The sequence below is a fragment of the Protopterus annectens genome, chromosome 1.part0, assembly GCF_019279795.1.
Source record: "Protopterus annectens isolate FY-2018-M chromosome 1.part0, PAN1.0, whole genome shotgun sequence".
Lineage (NCBI taxonomy): Eukaryota > Metazoa > Chordata > Ceratodontiformes > Protopteridae > Protopterus > Protopterus annectens.
This window is the reverse complement of record NC_056725.1, coordinates 1,892,961,445-1,892,987,190: the sequence shown is the minus strand read 5'-3', so window position 1 is coordinate 1,892,987,190 and position 25,746 is coordinate 1,892,961,445. Positions and strand designations below refer to the sequence as shown.

The following is a 25,746-nucleotide window of genomic DNA, read 5'->3' as shown; positions in this document are numbered from 1 at the left end:
GCTTTTTTGAGAGGGACTACTCTCTTTAGGCCTCCAGTGAGAGATCCCCCTCCTCCTTGGGACCTTAACTTGGTACTAACTTCCTTAACTCTGCCCCCCTTTGAATCAGCAGTGTCCTGCTCCATTATGTTTCTATCCTGGAAGACACTCTTTCTGGTAGCTATTACCTCAGCCAGACGCGTCTCTGAACTTCAGGCACTATGTGTTCGTCCTCCATACTTGGTTTTTCATAAATACAGGGTTGCTCCGAGGACTAATCCTTCGTTTCTTCCGAAAGTCTGCTCAGAAAATAATTTAAACCAATCTATAGACCTTCCTGTGTTTTTCCCTAAGCACACCAACAAGGCAGAGTACAAATTACACCAATTGGGCGTTCATAGACAATTGCATTTTTATCTGCACAGGACTAAGGAAATAAGGAAATCTGACCAACTATTCCTTTCCTATGCTCTAGGCAAACAAGGTCTCCCAGTTTCCAAGGTGACCTTATCCAGGTGGTTGTCTCACACTATTAACTTCATCTATCAATTAAGGAACAAAGAGTTACCTATTAAACCAAAAGGCCATTCTACTAGGGCCTTGGCCACCTCTGTAGCCTTCCAGTCTTGGTTGCCCATGGATTCTATCTGTGCAGCTGCTACGTGGGCAAATCCTCATACCTTTATTTCTCATTACAAGCTAGATATGGTCTGCAGGAGCAGAGCTGACTTTGGTTCCACTATTCTGAAGAGTCTGTTCCAATGAGCCACCCAGAATTGTAGGTGCTAGGGACGCTGTCCCAACCAGCAAGAACGAAGGCGAGATAGACAACTTAACATAAAGAAGTTATGTACCTACCATAACGTTCCATGTTAGTTGTCTTCATCTCACCTTCTTTCTTGCGTCCCACCATCCGTCCCATTGGACCGAGAGTACTTCTGGTTTCACTGGTTTGTTTCCTCTACTGACTTAGAGAGTATGACAGGTATTCTCAACTTATTTGTTTGGACAGGTTTATTCTCTGGCTATGTCTGGGGTTAGCTATTTCAAACGAGATCTGGGTAGCTATCGCTAGGCATCATGGGATAAGGGGTAGCCTCGAGCCAGTAAACAGCTCTCGAGCTATAGAAGATGGCCGTGTTGGAGCCGAGGATCGGCTCCGATCCCAACCAACAAGAAAGAAGGTGAGATGAAGACAACTAACATGGAACGTCATGGTAGGTACATAACTTCTTTTTATATACCAAGCCTCCTAGAAAGTAGGTGGCTCCTCCTTGGTATCTTAAATTTTGTTTTACAAAAACATACCTTTTGTTCTTTTTGAACCAACTCATCAATCCGATTTAAAGTTCTTAACATGGAAATGTTTTGCTAATTGCTGACTTCTGCAAGAAGAGTGTCTGGTTTGCAAGCTCATATGAAATTAATCCTTCATTTATGCCTAAAGGGGGTATCTGAGTTTACTCTGAGCCAAGCTGTTCATCTCCTTGTCTTCTTTTCAGTTGATAAAAATGAAGAAGACAGTGTTCTTCATACTCTGGATGTCCACAGGCAACGCCACTATTATCGTGACAGAAATAAAACTTTCAGAAACTGTGAGCAGTCATTTATTTCTTATTATGGTAAGAAGGAAGAACAAGCTGTGTCAAGCTGTGTCAAAGCAGAATTTCTTAGAAGTTTTTCTCATGCTATTACCTTCTGTTATACCCCCCCCCCCCACAATAAGGTAGTTCCAGAAAGAATCAAGGTTCATCGTACCAGGGTATTGGCTTTGTCTGTAGCTTTTTGGAAAAGGATGAACTGTAGAAGTATTCGAGAAGCAGCAGTTTGGTTCTCTATACAATCCTTTACAAAGCACTACAAACCAAATTCCTTTTCCAGGTATAGGGCAGGCTTACACTGCTGTTACATCTTCAGCAGGATATAACCCATTTACCTATGCTATGCGGCAGTGATCATTCTAACGGGTACTGTTATGATAAGTTTATTTTCATCTGGATTTTGCATTTCCATCTTCATTGTCATTCCCACCCTCCTTCCTTCAGTCTAGATCTAATTGGTGTGCTAGTGGTTAGTGAGATAGTGTAGTAAATTTGTTACTTAGTTATTCACATAGTAGTTGCTGTGATTCTGCCTCACTTGGACTGTAGAAATCTGGAGAATAGTCTTGAGAACTACAGCATTGTGTTAAGTGGGAGGAAACCAGGTATCCCAGGAATGTTTCTGTTGCCAGGCTCACTGAGTCCTGATGGTCTTAGTCCAGTTGATAATGAGGATGGAAGTGCTAATCCACATCTGTCATAACAGAAGGTATATAACTTTAATTTCTTATTTGGGAAGACATGATTTTATAAGGCAAATCTCTGATATACAGGCCTTCTGTTTGACCCTGCCTTATCTAGTCTTGATAGTGTCACTGAAAAAAAGATAGCATCACGTCTACCACTGTGGTTACAGACACTTATGTCAGTTTTATTTATCTGACAGTTTTCTTTTGACACTATTCTAGTCAGAGTGGTATCACCTGTACAGTGTGAAGTTATGCAGGCAACACCAGTACAGTGTAGAGAGGACAAATTCAGAAGGAAAGACTAATTAGCTTTTTGTTTCCTTTGCCAAGGGGCGCACATGCAGCACAGTTACTAAACAATGTTTTTTCAAGTAGTATTCAAATGACATCAACTTTCTTAAAGATAAATATGGCATACTTCTGTAAAGCCACCCAAATACACATTCTGATAGGACTGCACCAGACTTGTCTCTGCATACTCACTCTCTTCCATAATGTCTCCCTGGCTGGCATTTGCACAGCTGCTGTTCAGTCATCCCTATACATCTTGTGTGCATTACACATTGGATGCAACTTGTAAGCGGTGGTCTTATTTAAGTCAAGGTTTTCCATTCATGCACTTGGTTTCCAAAAAAAATGTTTTTATAGGTCTTCCACCCAGCAGACTTGAACTAGGGATGTTGTCCTGATACTTATTGCTGTAGCCTTAGCTCTCTGATACTGGATGCAAAATGTATAGGTAATCAGCATAATGCTGAATCTGTGAGAGGAGATCTAACTTCAAAGAAGCATCTTACCATCTGCTGCCTTAACTTCAGTAACTTCACTTGTGTTAACCTGCTCCAAACCTGGAGTGACAGTCCATCTGGTATGGTGTATTATGGGAGTTGTGGGTGAGGATAGCAACTTCAGAAAAGTTGGTGGGATGAGTAGTACTAACACCTGTCAAACTTCTGCCCAGCTCCAACATTATGGCAACTACCCATAACTTTTGTTAATGCAAGAGTCTTTCAGTCTCTGTAGTATTGTTTTATTGCTTGTGGTAAAAAGGAATATCTGCACAAAATAATTCATGTCAAATATGTTCTCTTACCATTTTGTGTAGCCCTTTCCAGGTTAAAGGTCTGTTTCCATCAAATGATGATTACATAAAGAAGATTCGAAAGAGGATGGAGGAAGATGCTTTGGCACGAGAACAGAGGGAAAAAAGACGACGTAAGGTTCTAGTACAACAGCTTAAAGCTCATGAAGCACAAGAGGTAAGGTAAAGATGAATGTTAATTAAATATATACATGCTTATATAACTTTGTAACATTTTGTTTGAGACTCAGTCTTGTTAAGAGAGTCATAGTGAACACTGCTGCAGCTTGTTAGCAATATGTTTGCAAAAAACATATTTGCATGTCAATTTTGACAACTAGTTAACATAGGAACATAAGAATAATACTAGGCAAGCAATCATGGGAGAACATAAGATGACTAGCTATATACACATTTTAGTTGTTTTGTTGTGTCTCTTGGCTTTTCCCGGTTAGGGGTCGCCACAGCGGAACTCTGATCCGCTAATGATTGGCAGTAGATTTTTACGTGCCAAGTTGCCGGCCCTGATGCACAACCTTCAATGAAGGTATGCCCATTCACGCATGTCTCCACACAGAAGACATTCTAGCTGAGAATTGAACAGGGCAGCATCTTACTGTGAGGCGACAATGCTACCACAGCACCACCACCGCAGTCTTATTTAGAGAAACTTAAATATTTTTGCCACCCCTATCAAGTACTTCATGTCATTTACCTCTGAAATCATGCAGGGCCTTACATGATAATCCTGGTGTAAATTTGTATCAGTCTATCTACTATCAAGGCAAACCTTTAAGGTAGCCAAACCAGTATTTTGTTTGACCTGCAGTGAAAACTAATTCCATAATCTGGGAATATGCACTGTTAGTAAATTATCCCTCCAGTGAGTCTTGTTTATGTTTTGGTGAGATTTATTTTCCTAGTGAGGGTGTTTGTACAGGCATTGGTTTTGTAAAAAATAGGCTTTTCAACTAGGACTGGGTCTTTCATGGCTTGAAAAGCTAGACACAGGTCATCTCTGAGCAGCTACTAGGCTACTGAGTATAAGCAGAGTTGTGTTAATCCTTCAGGATAGTTGAATGATTTAAGACCTTTAGCTTTCTTGGTTAGGAATCTTTAGATCCTTTCCAGTTGATCAATATGCTTTGATCTGTACATACCAAAGAGGGCATTGTACTGGATGATGGGTCTGATAAGGGAAGAATACAAAGGTAGGATGACTTCCTTGGCTCTTGAAAATATTCCACTAGTAATTAATCGGGCCATATAGAAAGATTTCCTGATTATGGTGGAAGCATAATGACTGAACAAGAGAGAGTTGTCCACTCAAATACCCAGGTCCCCTGTGACTGTCTGAAAAGGAGTGCTATTTATAACATATGAGAAGCAAGCATTTGTACTTCAAGTGTTTGAGTCTCAGGCAATCAAAGACCACTGTCTTGAAGCCAGGGACTCAAGTGTTTTGTAGCTTGTGTAGCCTGCTGCTCCCACTCAAACTTGAACATGATTTCCGGCAAGCATCTTCCACACCTTATCCAATCACATTATTCGAGTTTGAATGAGGCAAGAGCTTGCAATCATGGGAGTAGGAGTATAGATTTGGACAGAAATTGGGAAGGGGATTCAGGTTTAGGGAACAGAAAGGGAAATTTTAGGTTTAGGGAGTAGGAGGGAATTTTAGGGTTAGGGAGCAATCATTGAATTTAGGTTTAGAGAGGAGAACTGGAATTTTGGGTTTAGGCAGCTCTTGAGGACTTCAGGGTTAGGGACAGTGAGTGGAGTTTTAGGGTAAGTGATTAAGTGAGTGAGGATCTGGGTTAGGAACTGGGTAGGAGTTTTAAGGTTAGAGTTATGGCTCTGGTAAGTTATAGAAGGGCTGAGTAATTACAGAACATCTGGCTAGTAAGAGTTGGAGCATTTGTTTTTTTGACGAAATGGCAGCGAGCATATTTTAAGCTATTAGCACATGAGCACTAGTGGTAGACCCAGTCAAATCAGCTTTTTGCCAAACACTACTATGCTGAACTTTTCTGCAATTAACTTAAGACCATTTTCATTATACCAGGTATGCACATATTCCAACCCTTGATAGGAGGTGTTTATTATCAGTGGATAAGCTGATAATAGTACTCAACTTGCAATTATCAGCAAGCATGATCAACCACACTTCTGGGATTTTCGCTTGTCTTGGATGTCAGCAACATAAATGCCAAACAGAAGAGGGCCAAAACAGATCACTGTGGCACCTTGATCATTAAAACCTTACATTCAGAGAATGTAGCAGCAACTTTTACAACCTGGCTTCTGTTGGATAGACAGTTTACAATCCAGAGGATAATGCAAAGGTTTACATTGTTTGTCTAATTTTTTCAGTAACTCTAGCATGGGGAATAGTAACAAAAGCCTTGGCCATGTCAAGATAAGCAGTGTGCACAGAGTGGCCATTGTCCACAGCCTCTGTAATCTTTTCAAAAAAGCTTACTAGGTTCAGGAGGCAGGAACTGCCCTTCACAAAACTAAACTGAGTGGGGTCTAATTGCATTAAGTTGCCTAGGGTCTGTATAAATTAATTCTGCTATGATGACTTTCATCGCTTTACATATAAGGCTGGTGAGACTCATTGGCCCATAATTATCTGGGTCTGTAGAGAAGCTACCTTTGTAATCCAGAAAACAGTCTCTGAAGTTTTTGGGTCTGTTGCTGAAAATGACAAAGTGTTAGGACACAGAAGCTATTCAAATCTGTTTCCAATGCCTCGTTCCCATTTCTCACTGGAATCTATAAGCCTTAGGCTCCATTTTGCCTTACTATAGGAGAGGCATTCATACCAACCAACTTCAACGGCTATGTCTTTGTGGTCCTTCTGTTTGACAAGAAGTCTTACTGAAGCAGGTGTTAACAAGATGATGCAAAGGTTCTTCATTTTGCAGATTCAACTGGGAGACCTCCTGGCACCATCCTTTTTGGGCATCCCAGGTACAGGTCCATCTATTCCTCCTCTGTTTTTTCCTATTCCAATCTGACTTTTGGATCTGAAGCCCACAGATTTGAGCCTTCCCAGAGCATCTACATCTGAGCTGATAGTCCTTTTGACTTTGACTCCAGTGGTATCACTTGGTCTCTCAACTCTGATTTTTTCAGATCAGGATTAGTCTTGGAGCTGAAGCCTATAGGGCCAAGACTCTAGGGGCTAAGTTGACTCCATAGCTTTCAGATCTGTCTCTTCCCCTTGGTTCCTTGGGACCTGATAGCTTGCCTCTTTTGTCAGCCTCAGAGCAGGCCAGAGTGGAAGGTGTTCCGCCTATCTTCTTTTCATATTGGAGGGCTGCTTTTTTTGGCTTCAACTGCATCATCAGCTTTCAAGGCATTTGAAAGGGTTCTCTCCAGACCATGAGAAAAGGGTGTTTCTGTCATGCTTGACTCTGTCCCAACCTCCATTGGATATTGTTTCTGACTGCAGACATCCTGATCATCTGGGACAGTCAGTCTCCTTCAGCCTTTAGGGTGCTTACCATGCAAGTTCCCAGTTTGATTCTGACCCTTCCCAAGCAGCCCAAATGAGGCAGGGTCTTAGGAAACAGATTTATAAAAGAAGACACTTGTACTCCTCTCTGGAGTCAGTCACTAAGACATAGACTTCGATGAAGGTGAACAGTCCTAATGATCCCCCTTGGAAGATGTTACCTTTGGTGATTTTCTTGAATTGATGAAACAGTGAGGGGTTTGCTCCACTGGCACACACTCTCTCCTGAGGAGTCAGTGTTCCTTGAAGCTTTTAGGGCTGGCTCTTCTTCTTCTTGGATAGTGCCTCCCATTGATGACATTATAGACCTAGTGGCACAATGACCAAGGAAGGATCCTGACATGATGAAACCTCACAAGTGGTTTTTCAATCAGACAATGTTGATGCAAATCTTCAGTCACTGGGGCCAACTTTGCTGTGATCTTTTTTTCTTTGTACCTAAACAATAAATACCACAGTTACTTTGCCCTGATCCCTCCACAGAGTCATCACTGAGAGATGCTGTATTCCACAGTTGGTCCTGGGTTTCCTGTATGCCTTTTCTTCCATACCCCTGATAATGAGATTTTTTTTCAGAAAGCCAGGAGGTGCAAGGCCAGAGTAATCCTCATTGCCATCTTTTGGCTCTGTCAGGTTTGGTTTCTCTTCCTCTGGCTACATGTAATACATCCTCACTGGACATTGGACAGTCATCCAAATCTCCTGAGTCACCCATCAAAGCAGACACCTGGATCTGAAGAGTCTGAGTCTAACCACATGGTTCCTTCAATTCTGTGGACAGAGATGCTGGGCTTTCCACTCCTGTGGTCCACATTTTTCTGCCTCACCAAAGCCATATATCAGAAAGGCTTATCCTAGCAAGTGGAGAAGGTTTGCCATTTAGGCCTCTTCCAAGGGAATAGATCCTTTTTTGGCACTTCTTCCATCTATTCTGGATTTCTTGTCAGATCTTTTCTAAAAATACTCAATTTTTGCAGCCATCAAGGTACAGTTAGCAGTCATTTCTAATTCTGACATTGGGCAGAATCAAACATCCATTGCTTCCCTAAAGGTTTCAAAAGCTTTTCTGAAGGGAACCTTCATTTTGAAACTTCCTATTAGTGATCCAGTTCCTCCATGGAACATTAATATCATGCTTCAGGTCTTTATTCAAGCTGCTTTGGAGCCTGCAGCCATAATGGATTTAAAATAACTTTCTTAGAAAACTCTCTTTGTGGTAGCAGTTTCTTCTGCAAGGCAGATTTTGGAAGTGCAAACATTATCCTGTAAGCCTCCATACATGGGCTTCCATAAGGACAGGGTGTCTTTGATAATAAATCCCATTTTTCTTCCAAATGTGGCATCTGAGATGAACCTCGATCAGACTATGAATCTGCCAGTGTTCTTCCCAGAATTTTCTAACAAATAGAGTATACTCTTCATTTATTAGATGTTCTTTCACAACTCAGATTTTATTTACACAAGACTAAAGATTTTAGAAAATCTGATCAGACTTTTGTTGCATTTTCTAAAGAAAAAAAATGGCCAAAGTGTATTGAAAGTCACTCTGTCTAGGTGGCTGTCTCATTGTATCATGTTTGTGCATGAAAAGCCAGAACTATCTTTAACTAACAAAGCAAAGAGTCATTCTGCAAGGGCTGTAGCTACTTCTACTGCTTTTATGGGCAGAGTTACTATTAATGAGATTTCTGCTGCAGCTATAATCTACTGTTCACATCTCTGTGTCTCACTAAAAGCTGAATGTACAGTCCAGATCCCACACATCCTTTGGCTCCACTATTCTCAGGAACATCCTCCCTTTATACCACCCGTGTTTCCAGTTGCTTGGGAGTCTGTCCCAAAGGTTAGATCGGATGAAAACAGACATTAGATACAAAAATTATGTACTTATAACACTAGATCTGTGTTGTCTTGTTCTCATCTGGTTCAACATCCCTCCTATCATCCCCCTTCCTAAATTGTCACCTTTCTCTCTTTTTGAATGGAAGGACCTCTCCAGGGGCCTTGTTCTTGGGCAGCCATTGATTGCTGTGCCTTATAATATTACCCTTGTTCTTAATCCAACTCATAGGCTAGCCTGTATATCGTGATTGCAAAATATTTTTTTCTGGTTCTGAGTTTGCAAACTCGATCTGAAGTATTTTGGGTAATAAAGGGAATTACAGATAGGGGAGGAGTCAGAGCACTGGATCCAAAGCATCTGAAAGGCACTAAGGTTGGATTTGATTGGATCTGATAACCCAAAGGTTGAACCAGATGAAAATAAGGCAACATAGATCTAGTGTTATGGTAAACACATAACTTCCATCTTGTTTACAATTCCAAGGGTGTTTACAAAGTACTTGGCACCAGTAACAGACCATGGCAGGTTGCAGGATATTCACATTTTCCCATATTTAGATGACTGCCTTATTTTGCTTGCTCTTTTCCAACTTGTTAAGCATAGTTAGCGTTTACTGAATGTCTTCTGGATACATCCCATGTGATGGCTTTTCTTTCTCAGGACAAAGTAGAATTTTGCAAGACACAGCTTATGACATTCTCCAACCAGTCTGCCATCTGCCAAGGAATATAAGAAAGTTGAGTCCTTACCATAATGCTAGATAATTTCATTAATTTCCATCCAATATGATGTGTGGGTCCTCGAGCCACTAGTCTGACATAACTGGGCAGTATTAGTGCTCCATCCTTGAGTCCCTTTAAGAACTTTCCCTCCCATAGTGCACTAATACCCCAGTTATCTCATATCTGGTTTGACACCCCAAAACCTAACTGCAAAACAAACATGCTTGAAAGTCAAGTAAGCTCTAGCAAAGAAATGTCAAAATCCTTTTGGTCTTATAAGTGCAAGGAAGAGGGACGGAGGGTGGGTTCTTGTATCAGATAGACATTAATGAAAAGATCTAGTGTTATGGTAAGTACATAAGTTTCATATCCTGTTCATTTAGTCCATCTGATCTGATGTGTGGATCAGAATCCCACACTACTTCATATCCTGGGCAGCATCATGATAGAGGAGCCCTTTCAGGAGAGAGGCACTGAAGGATGCTGTAGCCCTTGAAATGTAATCTAATGCATAGGGTTCAAGGAATGTATACATAGAAGTCCAAGTAGCAGCTTTGCAAATATAATCTGTCAAAGAACACCGGTAGAAGGTGATAAAAGTTGTTACTGTCCTGGTGGAAATAGCTTTGGGTTTGCTTGACAAAGGTCTGTTGTGCGAGGTATAAGGTAAATAAACAACTGTTAATCTTTTCTAAAAGTTTTGGATCTATGAAGGGTAAAGTGTAATTGTCTATGCATAATGAGCATATATAGAATGTACTCCCCTTCTTGGATTGACTAGGAAAAAATACTGAAAGATGAATGGATTCTGACATGGTTAACTCAGAAGATACCTTAGTAAGAAGTGATGGGTTTGGCTGAGGTGACGATCTGTCTCTGTGGAACATCAAGTTAGAGGCTGATGTCAATAGCACATGAAGCTGTGAAACCCTTTTAGAGTAAGTAATAGCTATCAAAAAGATAGTTTTCCAGGAAAGGAACTTCAAGAAGGCTGAAAAACCTGGTTCCAGGGAGGGTTTAGTTAATGTCTCCAGAACTAGATTTCAATGCCAAGGGGGAACCTGCTCTGTCTTAACAGACCTGAGCAAAAAGCCCACCTGAGAATAGCTTTACAAAGCTCATATGAAGAGAAAGAATGTTCCTAACGGCGCACATGAAAATTAGATTTCTGTTAGTTGCACCTTAACTGTGGAGAAACTAGATCTGGAGTTGAATAAGTCTGCTAGGAAGTGGAGTAAGTCCAAAACCAGAGCTGAGAAGAGATCAGTGTTTTGTGAGGAGGCCCATAGTTCAATTCTCTTTTATTTGCTAGGGTAAGTCTTGCAAGTAGACTCCTTATGGGAGGCTGTTAAGATTCTGACCATCTCAGAAGAGAGAGATTTTTCAATGGTCATTACTGAAAATTGAGAAACAAAGTAGTTAGTTTCAGGATGTGGAGATCCAGGTGATCCTTCTTTGTCATTGTGTGAAAGAAGATCCTGCAGCAGATGCAGAATCTGGGAGCGGTCCCTAAGATGCAGCCTGAGAAGGGAAACCCAAATCTATCTCTGCCAAATGGGGGTTATCCACCCATTGTAATGCCTCCTCCCCCTCACCCTAGGGAGGAGGCTTCTGTGGTCATGGCAACTACTGGGAAGGTGGAAGAAAGGGTAGCCTCCACTGTAAATGTTTCCTGTAAGAATTGGCTATGGTAACTGTTTTGCAGAGAGGATGCAGACAGTGAGACCACAGCACATGAAGGAGCCACTATAGAATCCTCATGTGCTAGCATGCAAATTGCATCATTAGAATTGACAATGCCATCAGCCACAACTCTCTGAGATCTAAAGCCACCATGTGGGAGGTAGCCTGAAGTAAAGTCTGCACTGCCTTTTTCAAGGTTTAAATTCTGTCCATTGGTAGGGAAACTATGGACAATGTAGTGTCTAGATGGCAGCTGATGAAAATAGTCCTCTGAGCTGGTTGAATATTTGACATATGAAGATTTATGGAGATTCTCAAAGACTGACACAGCCTGAGTAAGCAATCCCTGCCCTTCATGGGAGTCCCCATTGATGGAGCATCTAGGAGCCAGTCAATGAGATATGGAAGATTCTGTGTCCCAGTAGATATAGGTGAGCCTCTACGACAGCCATGTATTTGGTAAACACCTTGGGGGGTTTGCTGAGACCAAAGGTCAAGGCTTGGAATTGGTAATGGCTGGCTCTTAACCTAAAGTGAAGGAACCTTCTTGACTGTTTTGCAATGTTGATGTGAAGGTAAGCATCTTGGAGGTCCAGTAAGCACATCCAGTCATTTGCTTTGAGGTAGGACAGACCTGACTACATCATGACAGTTCTAAACTGGGTTTTTCATAGGTATTTGTTTAGAAGGCTATGGTCTAGTATGGGCCTGATGACCTGAGTTTTCTTTGAAACCAAAAAGAATGTCAAATAAAACTTAGGCCCTCTTTGGTCTGATGAAACCTCCTGGATGGCTCTTTTGGGGAGCAGTAAAGCAATCATTCTTATTGCCTCCTTGGCCTGATTGGTTGGATGTTTGGCAATGACTTCTAAGGTTTGGGAGAGTCATGAAAAATGGTTTTGAGTAGCCCGTGGATATTATCCCTTTGAGCCATTTGTCTTGTATGATGGCCTGCCACATCATTGCGTAAAGGGACAAATAACCCCTGACTGCCTCCAGAGGAGATCAGTTGGGCAGTCCTTCAGGAACATTGTGGTTCCTGTCTGAGAAGGGCCCATGATATCCCTGGTTTTGTGGATCTCCTCTGCTTCTGGGCCTGCATCCATTAAAGAGGCTACCTCTTCCATGACTGTCCCTAATAGAAGATGCTTCATATTGCTGATGTCTAAACTTTCTGAACTAGAGCGAGTATGGTTCCTTTTGGTACTTACTATAAGCTCTTTGAGGGACTTTGAACTTTATGCTGATGGCAGAGAAAGAGTCTTGCCATCCTGCTTGCCTTTCTGCATCCTTTTCTTCACCAATGTGCCAAACAACAAATTTCTGTCAAAGGAGGTTTTGATGAAAGATTCTCTGAAGTGGTCTGTGCATTCACAGAGGCTCAGCCATGCCTGATGCCTCATTGCCACACCAGCTCCAACTGCCCTCACCACTCCATTTGATGCATCGTGGATAAGGCGCATGAAGAGGATGGTAACGTTGGACATGGTTGCCAAAATTGCTTCCAGCTGCTTTCTAGACTCTGATGTCAGGTGATCTTTCAAAGTGATTAGAGCCTGTTGAGCTAAATCCTCTAGGAAGCAATTCATATGAGTGGAGAAGTATATGGCCCTTAAAGAAAAGTGCCTGAAGCATGCAGCTACTTCCTCAAGTTGTACATCACCCTCTTATCAAGGGTACTAGAACTTGTCAGAAATTTGGGATTCCTGCCTAGGCTTATAAAGGCCCCAGTGGTCATTAGCCTAATGCACACCTATGAAACTATTAACACTGGACTCCTTGCTGGGAGAATGGATAGAAGCTGAATCATCAGGCAACTCTTATTAGGCTGCTGTCGCCACAATGATGGAATTTACCAGGGGGATTTTACTGAGTACTGCATGCCCCTGGGAGGCCTAAGTTTCCTATATGGTTTATTTGGTAATGCTTTGCATGTGTCTGGCTCTTGCCATGATCTCTTCACTGCCAGGTCAATTAACTTGCTTGCTTGCTGGAAGGATCACCCAGGAAGTAGATAGGGTAAAACCTTAAGCTTCAAAAGGTACTGCCTTGTCCTGAAAGGGGAGGACAGCTGGTGATGATTCCCTTTGCTGCATAAGTTCTAAAATCTCACCAAAAGAAACATCTTTGGGATGGGACAGGGAGTATCCCTCTCTTATCATACAAGTCAGTATTGGATATGAGAGATTCCAATGGAAAGTCTTTGTGATTCCTTTTTCATATCCTCTTCTTTGGTATATTAGGAGAGGTGTTACCTGACTTCTCAGGGGACTTCACCTGCTATTCAGCAGTAGATTTAAGGCTAACTGGTCAACTCTGACCCAAGGATGCCCAAGAGGAGGAAGGTGAGAGGGAATGAGAGTCACTGGATGAAGCCAGTCTCAAGGAAGTCTGTGCCTCTTCCCTCTGTGGAGATGCAGTGATTCTCCCCAAAACCTGAAGGGATATTCTGACCCCTGTTGTATTGGAATAAGCTGCCCTGGCCACTAGATTCTTTTCCCTGCAGGAGAAATAACCAGAGCCAAGGACAGAATTCCAGAAGCAGAGAAGGTGAATGGTCTTTTGAAGAGGATCAGAATCAATGAGTTGAAAGTCAAAATCTTTGACACCACCAGTGGAGCAATGCAAGACAGCTCCGAAGATGGCACCGCAGCTTCATCCTCGCGTTCCTGACTCTGAGATTATCTCAGCCCTGAGGGCATCAGGGTTTAATGCTTCAGACCTAATAACCCCAGAGTTAACACCATAGTGAGTGCTGGCTCTAAAGAACTAGGCCCCAGATGAAAGATTAGCACTGAGACTAATGAATCTGGGAAGCATACTGGGAACGGTGCTAATAGTGGGGAGCATATTGTCTGAACTGACTACCTTCAGAACCAAAGGAGAAGGCATGACTCTCATTTGAATCTGTGTTTTAAGATCCTTATCAGGTGATTCAACTCCACTTCTGATATGCTCTTGTATGACCTGAAGGAACTTGGTGATGATGCAGAGGGAGGTTGAGACCAGACATGATGCATCACTTTTCTATGACTCCTGGACACCTGGTCACTTAGGTGAAGGATCCTTTACAAAAATCAGCTCTGTTGGCTCCGGATCTGGAGGTGGAATATATGTTGGGGTCTGCACCATGGTACATCCATTCTCAGAGTTTCTGGAACCATGGAGTGTCTCAAAGAGTCTAAGGATCTCTCTTTCAATTCTACATTGTTATGTTAATGGACTTTGTCAGCTGCTTTCTTGACTTTGCAAGGGTCCAGATCCAAGGACAGTAGCCCTTTCAATATTAATTTCTCTTTCCTGTCTGCCAGAACTAGGGGGCCAAACCTCACACAACTCTTGCATTCTACTGACAGGTGTGGCACCCCCAAGCACGCAACACAAAGACCATCAGTGTCTTAGGGGAGATTTTATGCCTGCACATGGAGCCTTTCTTAAAGCTTCTCTACTTGTTTGTAACCATTTCAAATTCAACACAAGAAGTCAACAACAGCAGGACTGGTATTAACTGTCACCAACATTGTCTATCCTCAGAAAATAGCAGAAAACCCAGTAAGTTATACCTATAAATATGAGTTATCCCAAACAGATTTTTTTCTGTATCGATACATGACTATGGGAAATGCTGGTAGGAAGAAAGGGAAAAAAACGGGCTAAAGTCTAAGAGAAAGAATTATTCTAAAAAATCACAATATCTAAGAATTACCACTAGATCTCTTGAAGTACAATAACAGTAAAAACCTATGAGCTGGAGCACTTACCTGTCAGCAAAAGAGATCCACATCTTGACATGATGGTGGCAAACAAGCTCTGGAGCAGCGGGGGCACTAGTGCATTAAATGGACTTGAAGCTGGAGCCCTAATGCTGCTGGGTTGGATCCAATAAGCAGTTTGAAGACCCAAATGTTGAATCAGAAGGACAGAATGAACAAGATCTCAGGATTCTGAGTTTTATGGCCACTTCTCATGATTCCTTTAGCCAGACTTCATATGATGAGAATTCAGTGGCTCCTCAAATTTGATTTGAACCACCACCCCATATAATTTCAGATTCCAGTACTAGATATGTGCCAAAGGAATTACTCTGGTGAGTGGACCTGCTCATTCTGTAACCACAGATGCCTCAGACATTTTAGGGAAGCAGTTGCCAAAGGGCAAAGATTCAGGGTCTGTAGAAGAAGGGGGACAGACTAAAACAGATAAATGTTGAATACATTATGGCTGTAATAAATGGGGCTGTCAAATCTCTAAATCATCTTTGGGTTCCAGGCCTTCTACTAATATTCATGGACAATACCATAGTGATGTGGTACATAAACAAATAAACATAGCTATGATAGCTCTGTGAGCTCACAACAAAATACAGTCCATCCTTACAGGCTACTTAAGGTCCACCAGAATATTGTTGCAGACAAGCTGAACAGGAGCACAACAGTCCCCCATAAATGGAAGTTGAAATTGGGGCTTACTGTGATAACCAGGACTCTTAAATTCAGAATGACTCTCCCAGGATAACTGTGGTGCTCCCCTTTAGACCAGTGCAACAGTGGTTTTCCCTTCTTTTGAAAATGGCCAAGGGTAATTACCACAAGCTTCATGAGAGAATTGACTTACTCACACAAGACAGGAGATGTTTGATACAGCCCAATCTTCAACTTCTTCAGCTAAATGCCTGGATGAAATAACCTTAGTATCTTTTAGGCACCAGATTTCTGAGGAGAAACTTGCAGAGTAGGGATTAAAGAAGCTAAGATCCTTGCTACTAGAAAATCATTTATGGTATAATTATTTTTTTTAATTGGTGCCAAAGCAAGAACAAGAATCCTGTTAAGGCCCATGAGCCTATAGTTCTACAACATTTGTGTGAGTTATTATCCTCCAAACTTTTCTTACTGTTCTATCATGATTCTCCTCATGGCTCTCTCTATTTGTTTGCCCATGGATTCCCCACAATTTCTACCCTTCCTCAAGAGAAACAGTTTTTGAAAGGGGTTTTACATATTATTCTATTTAGAAGAAAGGGGGCTGCTTGTAGGATCTTAATTTTGTGCCAAAGAAACTTACACGTTTTCCTTCTGAACTTTCTCATAAGGCTGATTTGGAGTTCTTAACTTAGAAATTAGTGGAGATCATCTTGTTGATCAGTGTTGCAGTAGCCTTAGCTATATGGGTTAAATCCTCCTAAGGAAATAGCCATCCAGCTTCCAAAGCTTTAGGGCACTCACCACGTACCCACACCATCAGTCAACTCAAGCTGATCTGACTAAAAAAAGCTTTTTATCCACAGAAAAATAGATCTATATCTAGATCTGTTCCTAAGGTTTTCCATTCAGACCTGTGTTACTGTGAGGGAATACCTCAGGATTTTGGGTCTCATGGCATGTATAATTCTGATGATACCACTGGAAAGACTCCACATGAGAAAGACAATAGTATCTGAAGTCTCTATGGTCCCAGCACTAATATCATTTTTCTTTTCAAATCCGAGTGGTGGAGTTTGTTATGAGAGCAATCACTTGATGGAAACAGCTCCAAAGCAGTCAGTCACCACTGGCGCCTTGGACTTTGCTTGGGGAGCAGTGTCTGGAGAGGTAAAAGTGCAAGGTGTGTGGGACACCAGGAAAAGACAGGAAAATATGTAAGCACATAAATATGAAAGAGATGCATGCCCTGACCAATTCACTCAACTCTATGAATCATCTTTGGTCCCCTGGACCTCTTCTAGTTGTTACAGACAATACCACAGTCATGTGATACATCAACAAGCAAGGGAGTACCAGATCATACCCGCTTTGCAGACTAGCCATGTTAGCTTGAGATATAGCTTCACAGCACATTTTCACTCTGCAGACATCCTACATTCTGTTAGAGCAAAATTGTGGGAGACAAGCTGACAGTGACAAAGGAAGACACTCACAAATGACAACCAGATCAGAGGGTCTTACAAGATTTGATCCATCTGTGGGAAATTCCTCAAGTAGACCGGTTTGCCTCCTTTCTGTAAATTCTGTTGGCAATAGTCTTCTCCAGGACTCCATGCAAGAGGACCCAGAAGACAGATGCCATTTCTTTTCCTTGGACAGGAATGTTCCTGTATGATTTTCCATCCTTTCAACTGATATCCAAGGTACTTCCAAAGATTCAGAAGGAATCCCCCAAGATCATTGTGGTAACTCCCTTCTGGCCCAGGCAACATTGGTTTTCTCTCATTTCATAAATAGCCAGAGGCAATTACCACAAGCTTCCTCACAGAATGGATTTACTCACACAAGATCGGGAGTGTTTGATACTTTCAGACCCCAGTTAACTTCAACTGTGCTTACATCTGCTTAGGCACCTGTTGACTGAGGATATACAGCTGATACTACTGGAGGCAAGAAAGCTTGCTACAAGAAAATCACATATTAGTAAATGGACAAGGATTTCTAGTTTGTGTCAACAACATAACAAGCACCAGTTCAGGGCTACTTGTTCTTTGATTTTACAATTTTTTTTTTTTGTAAGTTACTATCCTATGGCTTTTATACTCCCCCATCAAGGTTCCTTTGTCAGACATTTCAGCATGTCTGCCCATGGATCCTCCTGTTTCAATGCATTCTCATGGCAAAATGTTTTTGAAAGGGGTTTTGCATAGGAGGCCTCCAAGAAAACTGGTGACACCTCCTTGAGATCTTCATTTTGTGTTAGAGAAGCTTTCACTTGCTCCATTTGAACCAGCTCATCTGGCTGACTTCAGGATATCCCTGTATCCACTGCTGCAGTATTTGTAACAGATGGGATTCTCTGCTGTGGAAGCTTGACGTCTGGCCAGTCTACCAAAGCTTACTGTTGCTTTAAGGTGCACTGAACATTACCCAGACTCTGCGCATAAATTTGACATTCAGGCGTACCATCTATAGAACTTCTTTGTTGCCAGTCTGAATGGTTGTTTTTACCATCAGTCTGTTTGCCTACATCTGTTTTTCACCAGCTGCATGTATTTTCATGCTATGGGTGATGCCAACGTATGTTTACCAAATCCTAGAAAGTTGCAGACAAGTGCCCAGTTGGAGTTGGTTTTTGTTTTTTCTTGGCTTTTTCTTGGGATTAATGTCATCTAGGAAGGGTAAATGCCAGTGTAGGAGACAGATTCACCATAAAGACCGCCATGATGTGTCTTTTTTGCCTTGGAACTTCTCACAACCATACATCTTGTTCGATTTTTCAGGTGTTTGTTCTGAAAACCCTTTGCAGTAGGCTTTCTTCCCTTTCCTTGTATATTGAGAGCCAGCGTCTTAAGCTTCTTGCTAAAGATACAATGGAAAGAATCTCCTGTCCTGAGGGTCAGCTGCTCGGGAAGAAGAAGGTGAAAAAGGTGCGACTGGAATCTTCTGCTGTCCAGCCTTTGCCTGGTGTTTCTCCTGAGGTTGTTATGAACCCGAAGGCTCACCCAGCTGTGTTTTCAGTTTCCGCTGCTGTGACTAGGTTGGGTGGCTGATGAGGATCTGGCTGGCAGCATGTCCAAAGAGGCTTTGCTGGTGTCTGTTTTAGAGGGTTCAGGGGGAACCACGGTCAATTTTTTTCCGAGAGGCCTAGGGGAGTTCCTCAGTTTTTAGTTGGGGAAAAAGTTCCTACTACGGTTCTTGACTGCCATCTCAGGTCTGAGCCTTCTCAGTTTTATAGGGGGGGGGGGCATTCCTTTAAAAAATAAACAAAAAACTAAACATGTTTCTTCTGCTCTTAGGGGTCCACAAAATGAGTGGCAGGCCTTTACTCAGGGGCTATTTACTGCTTTAATGGTATTAAAGCTTCCTCAGAGGGGTTTGGTTTCTGCTCCTCACTGGCCCTCTGTTCACCTCAAAAGGTCTAGAGAACAGGATTTTTCTGAAAAAGAGTTGGATTTTGATGTTGAATCCTTGACTTATTCTACTCAAATTCCTTCAACTTTGGACTATGGGTCAGAGGAAAATGAATCTATTAGCCCCGATGTTCTTTTTGAGGAAATTTCCTTTGGGGACACAATCTCTAGGATGATAGAAGCTTTTCAGTGTGATTGTGCTCATGTCTCTGATTTCCAAAAGAGGTACTATGAGCTGCTGCAGTTAGAATCTCCTAAACCTGTGGCTATTCCTCCTGTTTTGGCTGCTTTGCTGGATGCCTCTCATGCACCTGATTCTCTGCCCCCGGCTCCCATGAAACCCAATAGGTTTTATAGGGTACCTGAGAATTGATAATTTTTGTAAAAATATCCTGCTCCTGATCTCTCTGTGGTGTCTGTAGCCTCTGGTAAACTGTCTCACTTGCTTTCTTCACTCAAGTTATTTTCTTTTGACAAGGATAGCATAATCATGGAAAGGTTGTGTAAGAAGGTTTACACTTCTGCTACCCTTGCTTTTAGGGCTTGTCTAGGTATGTGTTGGCTATTTTTCTCAGGCCTGTCAACGTCTTTCTGATTTTCCAGACTCTGAAGGTAAAACTTCTGTTCTTTCCTTGCTAGGGACTTCCTCTCAAGTAGTTTGTCATTCTATCAAATGTAGTTATGATGCGACAGATGCCTCTTCTAGGGCTGCTGTTTTTGGCTTCGGGTCCCTCAGGATTCTTGAGTTTTGTCTGTCATTTGTCAGGGATACTTCATGGTGTGGAAATCCCATCCTCCTTTTATGGGTATTCCTCAGGCTTCTTGGGAACATCTTCCCTTTTTCCCAGAGGTTCTTCAAGATCTCTTGACTCGGGGTACTATTCAAGAATTGCTTGTGTCGCACAGCGAGAAAAGGTTCTACTCCTGATTTTTTCTAGTGCCCAAAAATGAGGGCATTTTCATAGGTTCATAGGTGTTTACTAGGCTAATGACAACAAGGGGCTTTTTAAGCCTAGCCATGCATCCCAAATCTCTGACAAGTTCTGATACCCTTGATAAGTCTAAGCATGGGCCTGGGATATGAACCATTTACAGGTTACCTGTTTGCATTAGAGTCATAGGTGCCAAACCAGGGATGAATTTCCGTTTTCCCATCTAATTGTCCAAGTTGAACTTGAATTGGGTCAGGGAGGAACTCTGCTTCACATGGATGGGGAGCCTGTTCCATAGATGAGATAGTCTCTAGGATACATACCTATTTCTCCAGCAGGTCCTGTTTAAATCACAGGCAAGGTTTAAGTCTTTAGAATGGGTAATTCTGGTACTGTTTTTGCTTTGTGGATATGCAGGAGGTCCATCAGAGTGGGGTCTGACAATGCCCTGTATGCCACACATAGATCTCCCTTCAAAAGCCTGTAAGAGACAGAATACAGGGATAGGGCCTTGAGGTGGTCTGCATAGGACATATTACTTATGTTCTGTATTCTTTTAGTGAGAAACCTATGTTCCAGTTGTTGGATATGGCTAGTTAGATACATACCAAAGGGGTCATTGTACTCAATGATAGGTCAGATGAATGCAGAATACAGTGGAACAATGATTTCCTTGGACTTAGATGCCATACCTTTGTTTATAAATTGTGCAACATAGAATGATTTCCACACCACTCTAGACATGTGATGATCAAAGGCTAGATTACTATATATGTGTGTCCCTAAGTCCCTGACTAATGAGTCAACTCTAATGGGGTGTGTTAGTTTCCAGGGATGGATGACTTCCCAAAGGATGCTATTATACATTTCTTGGCATTTAGTTTTAGTCCATGGCACTGACACCAGTTTTTTGTCAGTGTCAGCCCCTCCTGGGAAACATTTGTGTCAGTGTGAGATTTAATGACAGCTCCTAATTTGTAATCATCTGCAATTTAGTCAGCCAGAGACCACTGACATTAGCCTTGACTTCTGAGATGTATATACCAAAAAGGAGCGGTCCATGGACATATCCCTGAGAGACTCCACTTGTGACTGGCATCTTTGTAGAGGTAGAATCCTCAATTCTAACTTTCTGGATCCTGTCATTGAGCCAGATGGCTATCCACTTGGTGACATACGGATTTGTACCTAACCTCTTGAGTTTGTCAGCAATGCCCGAGTGGGGTATTGTGTTAAATACCTTGGCCAGGTCAAGGTAGGCAGTGTGAGCAATTTTGCCCTCATCCATTGCTTTAGTGACCTTCTCAAAGAAGTCCACCGGGTTGAGTATGCATGATCTGCCCTTGATGAAACCAAATTGGGTTGGGTCCAGTGTCTGAAGTTTTACATATCTCTGTTGATCATCTCCTTAAAGCAATGGTAGGCTTTTGTAGACTAGCTGGACTTTGGGCTTCCATGGCAGAGAATGCCATCTGTTAAGAAGACTGCAGCAGTGAAGCAAAGGACATCTACTGTTATGCTAAGATTTTACACAACTGTACTTTCTTAACATAGAAAACTGTTTTATCGATTGCTCTGACCTCTACAAGAAGAGTATCTGAGTTGCAAGCTCTTATGATGAGTCAGCTCTATCTTATTTTCCACAGAGACAGTGTTTCTTTGAGAACTAATCATCCTTTTTGTGCTTAAAGTGGTATCTGAGTTTACTTTAAGCCAAATTATCCATCTTCCCATTTTATTTTCTGAACCTAAAAATGAGGGAGAAAGAATACTTTATACCATGAATGTCTGCAGACAACTTAGGTATGATGTTGACAAAATGAAATATTTCAGATCTTTGAATCAGTTGTTGGTTTCTTGTGAAGCTAAGAAGGGTCAGCCTGTGTCAAAACAGATTTCCAAATAGCTGTCTAAGGCTATTACCTTTTGTTATAATCACCACAACAAAACTATTCCAGGAAGGATTAATGCCCACTTTACCAGGGTCTTGGCGTCATCTCTGGCTTTTTGGATAAGGTTGGATTCTTGGAGTATTCTAGAATCAGCATCCTTGTCCTCTGTATATACATTTACGAAGCACTATAAGTTTCTTTCCTTCTGTAGGTCTAAATCAGGCTTTACTAGGACCACTTTCAGGGGCTCCTGGACCTTTCTCTTTCTACTTCCCAAAAATAGTAAGGTAGGGTGATCTACCCATATAGCTAAGGCAACTGAAGCAGTGATCAATATGATGAACATAGTACAGTTGTGTTGGTAATTACTGTGGTGATAGTCGCTATCTCCCTCCTTCCCCCTTGTTTTTTCATGTGTTGTTTATGCCAAGGTGTGGACATTTATTTTTTTATTGTCCCTAGCATTGCTCTTTCAGGGCTCAGCCTCCCTCTGTCTGTCAGCATGAAAGGTCTGAGGGGCTTGGCACCCAAACCTGTCTTTTTAGTCAGCTCATGCTGACTGATGGTGTGAGAGTGTGTGGAAGGTGCCCTGAAGCTTTGGAAGTTGGCCAGCTGTTAAATCCTATGCAATAAATAACCCATAAAGCTAAAGGTATTGCAGTAGTGATCATTCAAACATCTACTGTCATGGTAAATTTACTTACACAACTGTTTTTTACTTTATGCTCTGATATCTGTATGAAGAGTACCTGAGATAGAAGCTCTTATAGTAACTCAACCTGTCTCATCTTTAACAAAGATATGGTAACTTCAAGAACAAATCCTTCCTTTCTGTCTCTAGTGATTTCAGAGTTTACTTTGAGCCAAGCTGTTCATCTCCTTGTTTTCTATCCAGAAACCAAACTAGAGGAGAAATAATTCTGTAAACTCTGGATGCCCATGGGCAGCTTAGATACTACTTTAACAGGGCAAAAATGTTCAGGATTTCTAATCAGCTGTTTTTTTCCAATGAAGGTAATAAAAATGGACAATCGGTGTCAAACCCAATAATTTCTGCAAGGTTGTCTTGTACTTTTGCTTTTTGTTATTTTCAGTATAACAAGACATTTCCAGACAACATGAGTGCCCATTCTGTCTTGGCTTTAGATACTTCTTTGGCTTTTTGGAAAGGAGTGGATTCTAGAAATAAATTAAAGTAAGCAGCTTAGTTATCTGTCCACATATTCACAAAGCACTACATCTAATTCTTTCTCTAAGTCCAGAGCAGGCTTTGCTGGGACTGTTCTTCAAGGGTCTGGACTCTGATCCTTCTTCCTCCTCCTCCTTTCTTTCTAAGATCTGGTATTCATTCCATATAGCTTTGAACATTGCAGCAATGATTTAATGATGAACATAGTTCAGTTGTGGAAATAAACTTACCATAACAGTAGCTGTTCAAGTAGATCACTGTTACTGTACAAACACCCTCCCTCCGTTCCAATTCTTTTTGTTGTTTTTTATGCAAGGGCGTGGATTTTTCCTTTCCTTTTCTCCATACACATACTTAGTTAGTAGGGTATAGCTTCCCTTGCTCATAGGCAAGAAAGCTCTCAGAGTTTATGCCCTTAAAAATTAGTTTTTACCAGTCTGCTGGAGGTGTTCAGTACTTAAAGCACATGGAACATGCCCTAAACTTTGGAAGCTGGGCAGTCATTCAGTCCTTAGCAGAATATGTTCATATAGCTTAGGCTAGCACAGGAGTGATCTATTCAAACATTTGCTTTTGTTATAAGTTTACTTGTACAACTCTACTATGTTCATCATTCCCACTGCTGCAATTGCTTTTAGGCAGCAATCAGCTAAGTGTTTTGTTTTTGGTAGATCAGTCCCTGTTGGTGAACTTCTCCACTCAGAATTTATTGTCCTTTTAAAAACATAACAAATAATGTGATTTATTCTATTTTTTGACGAAAAGTGGTATTTCTCCTTTAAGAAACTGGGTATTTTTCTTAATATTGGAAGTTTCCTGTCAGGGACCACTATTTTATCTCATAGTCTTTATTAATGTTTTCAGGGCAAGTTTTGTGGAAAATTATGTACTACTTGCATAAACCTTTGAATATTTTTGGTACAGTAGAATTTATGGAAAAACTGGCAGGATTTTATATGTAATGCTTTTTTTAAACCACTTTATTGAGATAAATATTGTCAAATAAACATAAACTAGAGGTATGTACATTTTTCAAAATGAGTGACATAACAAAATGAGAAAATTTAACAAAGATTTTAAACTATATACAATGACATTTTCCACAATAATCAAATATTAATAAACACGTGCATTAAAATAAGAAGATTATAAAATAATTTGCATTACTTGTTCAATAAATCATGTACATTTTTCCATATATTAGATGAATTAGTATTCCTAGAAAATCTTGCAGTATTGGTCAAAATTTCTAAGTTACAGACTTCAAGAAGTACATTTTTTAATTCAATTATTGAGGGTGAAGTATGAGACTTCCAATTTCTTGTAATGATTTTTCTGGCAATGGATAGAATTGACCAAATCAGAGGATGATTAGATTCTCTGATACAATTCAGAACAGGTGTGTTAAATATAACTAGTGATTTAGAAAGATACAAATTGTCTGCAAAAATAGCTTATAAAAAGGAATTAACATCTGTCCAAAATGTAGTCCAAAATGTATTTAATTCTATACAAACATCATGTGTGCCCAGTCTGCATTAACAACTTTGTTACATCTCCAACAATTAGTATCTTTTTTATTAAATTTACTTAAAGAAAATGGGGTAATAAAAGACCTATGCAAATATCTCCATGTAAAAATGTTCCAATTAAGTGATGAAGTGGTTACACTTGCTGACTGTAAGATATTTATTTTGTCAGAGTCAGTAGGGGGATAATTATTAACTAAAGTAAAATAGTTCCAATAACTTTCTGAAGAGTCATCTAAATCAAATTTGATTGCTTTATATAAATGAGATAAAATATTTTTAGATGTAGAATTATGTTGTAAAGCTATTATCATAAATTAAAATAATTTAGGTATTGTATTTGTTGTTGTTAAAGACATAGAATCAATTTTGCTTAGAACATATTTTCTAGCTTCCTGTAAATCTAACCAAGAGAAAGAATCATATTAATATTGATTTTTTAATATGTTTATAGTTTTCAGATAATTCTTAGTCATCAATTGAAACCAAAATATTAGGTTTTTCTGTTGAAAAGAAAGCATTTTATTATAATCAGATGACAAGATGACACCATGTGTGAAAGCTATAGGAAAAAGAATATATATCCACTCTTTATAAATATTGAATTTATAAATATAATTTCTAAAGGATTTCAGAAGAAGAATTATATAATTGGAGTAAAATTTTTGAGAGGAGTAAGATAAATATTCTTTTAGAACCCAGATAAAGGAGTTACTTAGTATAGTTAACTTCTGAAGTTTGTTGTTATTTATGGAATTACTAATTAAGATTTCTAGGATATTTTTCCAGTTTGCAGTATAAGTATTATCTATAAGTTGGTAAATAGTTTTGGCCATTGAGGAAACAGACTAGATTTCCAAATTAGGTGTTACCATACCACCTTTTTCACAGTTTTTCATATGATTAGATAGAGCTAGCCTGGGTTTAATTGGAGACCATAAACATATGTGTATCAAGGAATTACATTTTTTAATCTGATTAAGAGGAGATAATGAGATGGATTGTATAATCTATAAAATTTTAGGTAATAAAATCTTAATTATTAAAAGTTTTTCATCCATGGAGAAATTAATTTTATTCCATTTTTAATAAGATTTTCTATTGCCAATAAACTCTTATGATTGTTTATTTTAATTATATCTTTTATTTATGTTTTTTGTAATTATAATACCTAAATAAAGTAGTTCATCAGATTTTGCCAGATATTTACTATAAACCACTTGTATTTCAAATTTTTTATGAACAA

General features: G+C 40.4%; 1 protein-coding gene across 1 annotated transcript in view; it reads left to right on the top strand.

The window, feature by feature from the left end:
• Positions 1 to 25,746, top strand: part of SPEF2 (sperm flagellar 2) — a 2,540,087-nt gene that overhangs the window by 108,114 nt on the left and 2,406,227 nt on the right. Inside the window, exon 2 of the mRNA XM_044069998.1 lies at positions 3,375 to 3,528. Coding sequence (XP_043925933.1) covers positions 3,375 to 3,528 — 154 coding nt within the window. The remainder of the gene's footprint in view (positions 1 to 3,374; positions 3,529 to 25,746) is intronic.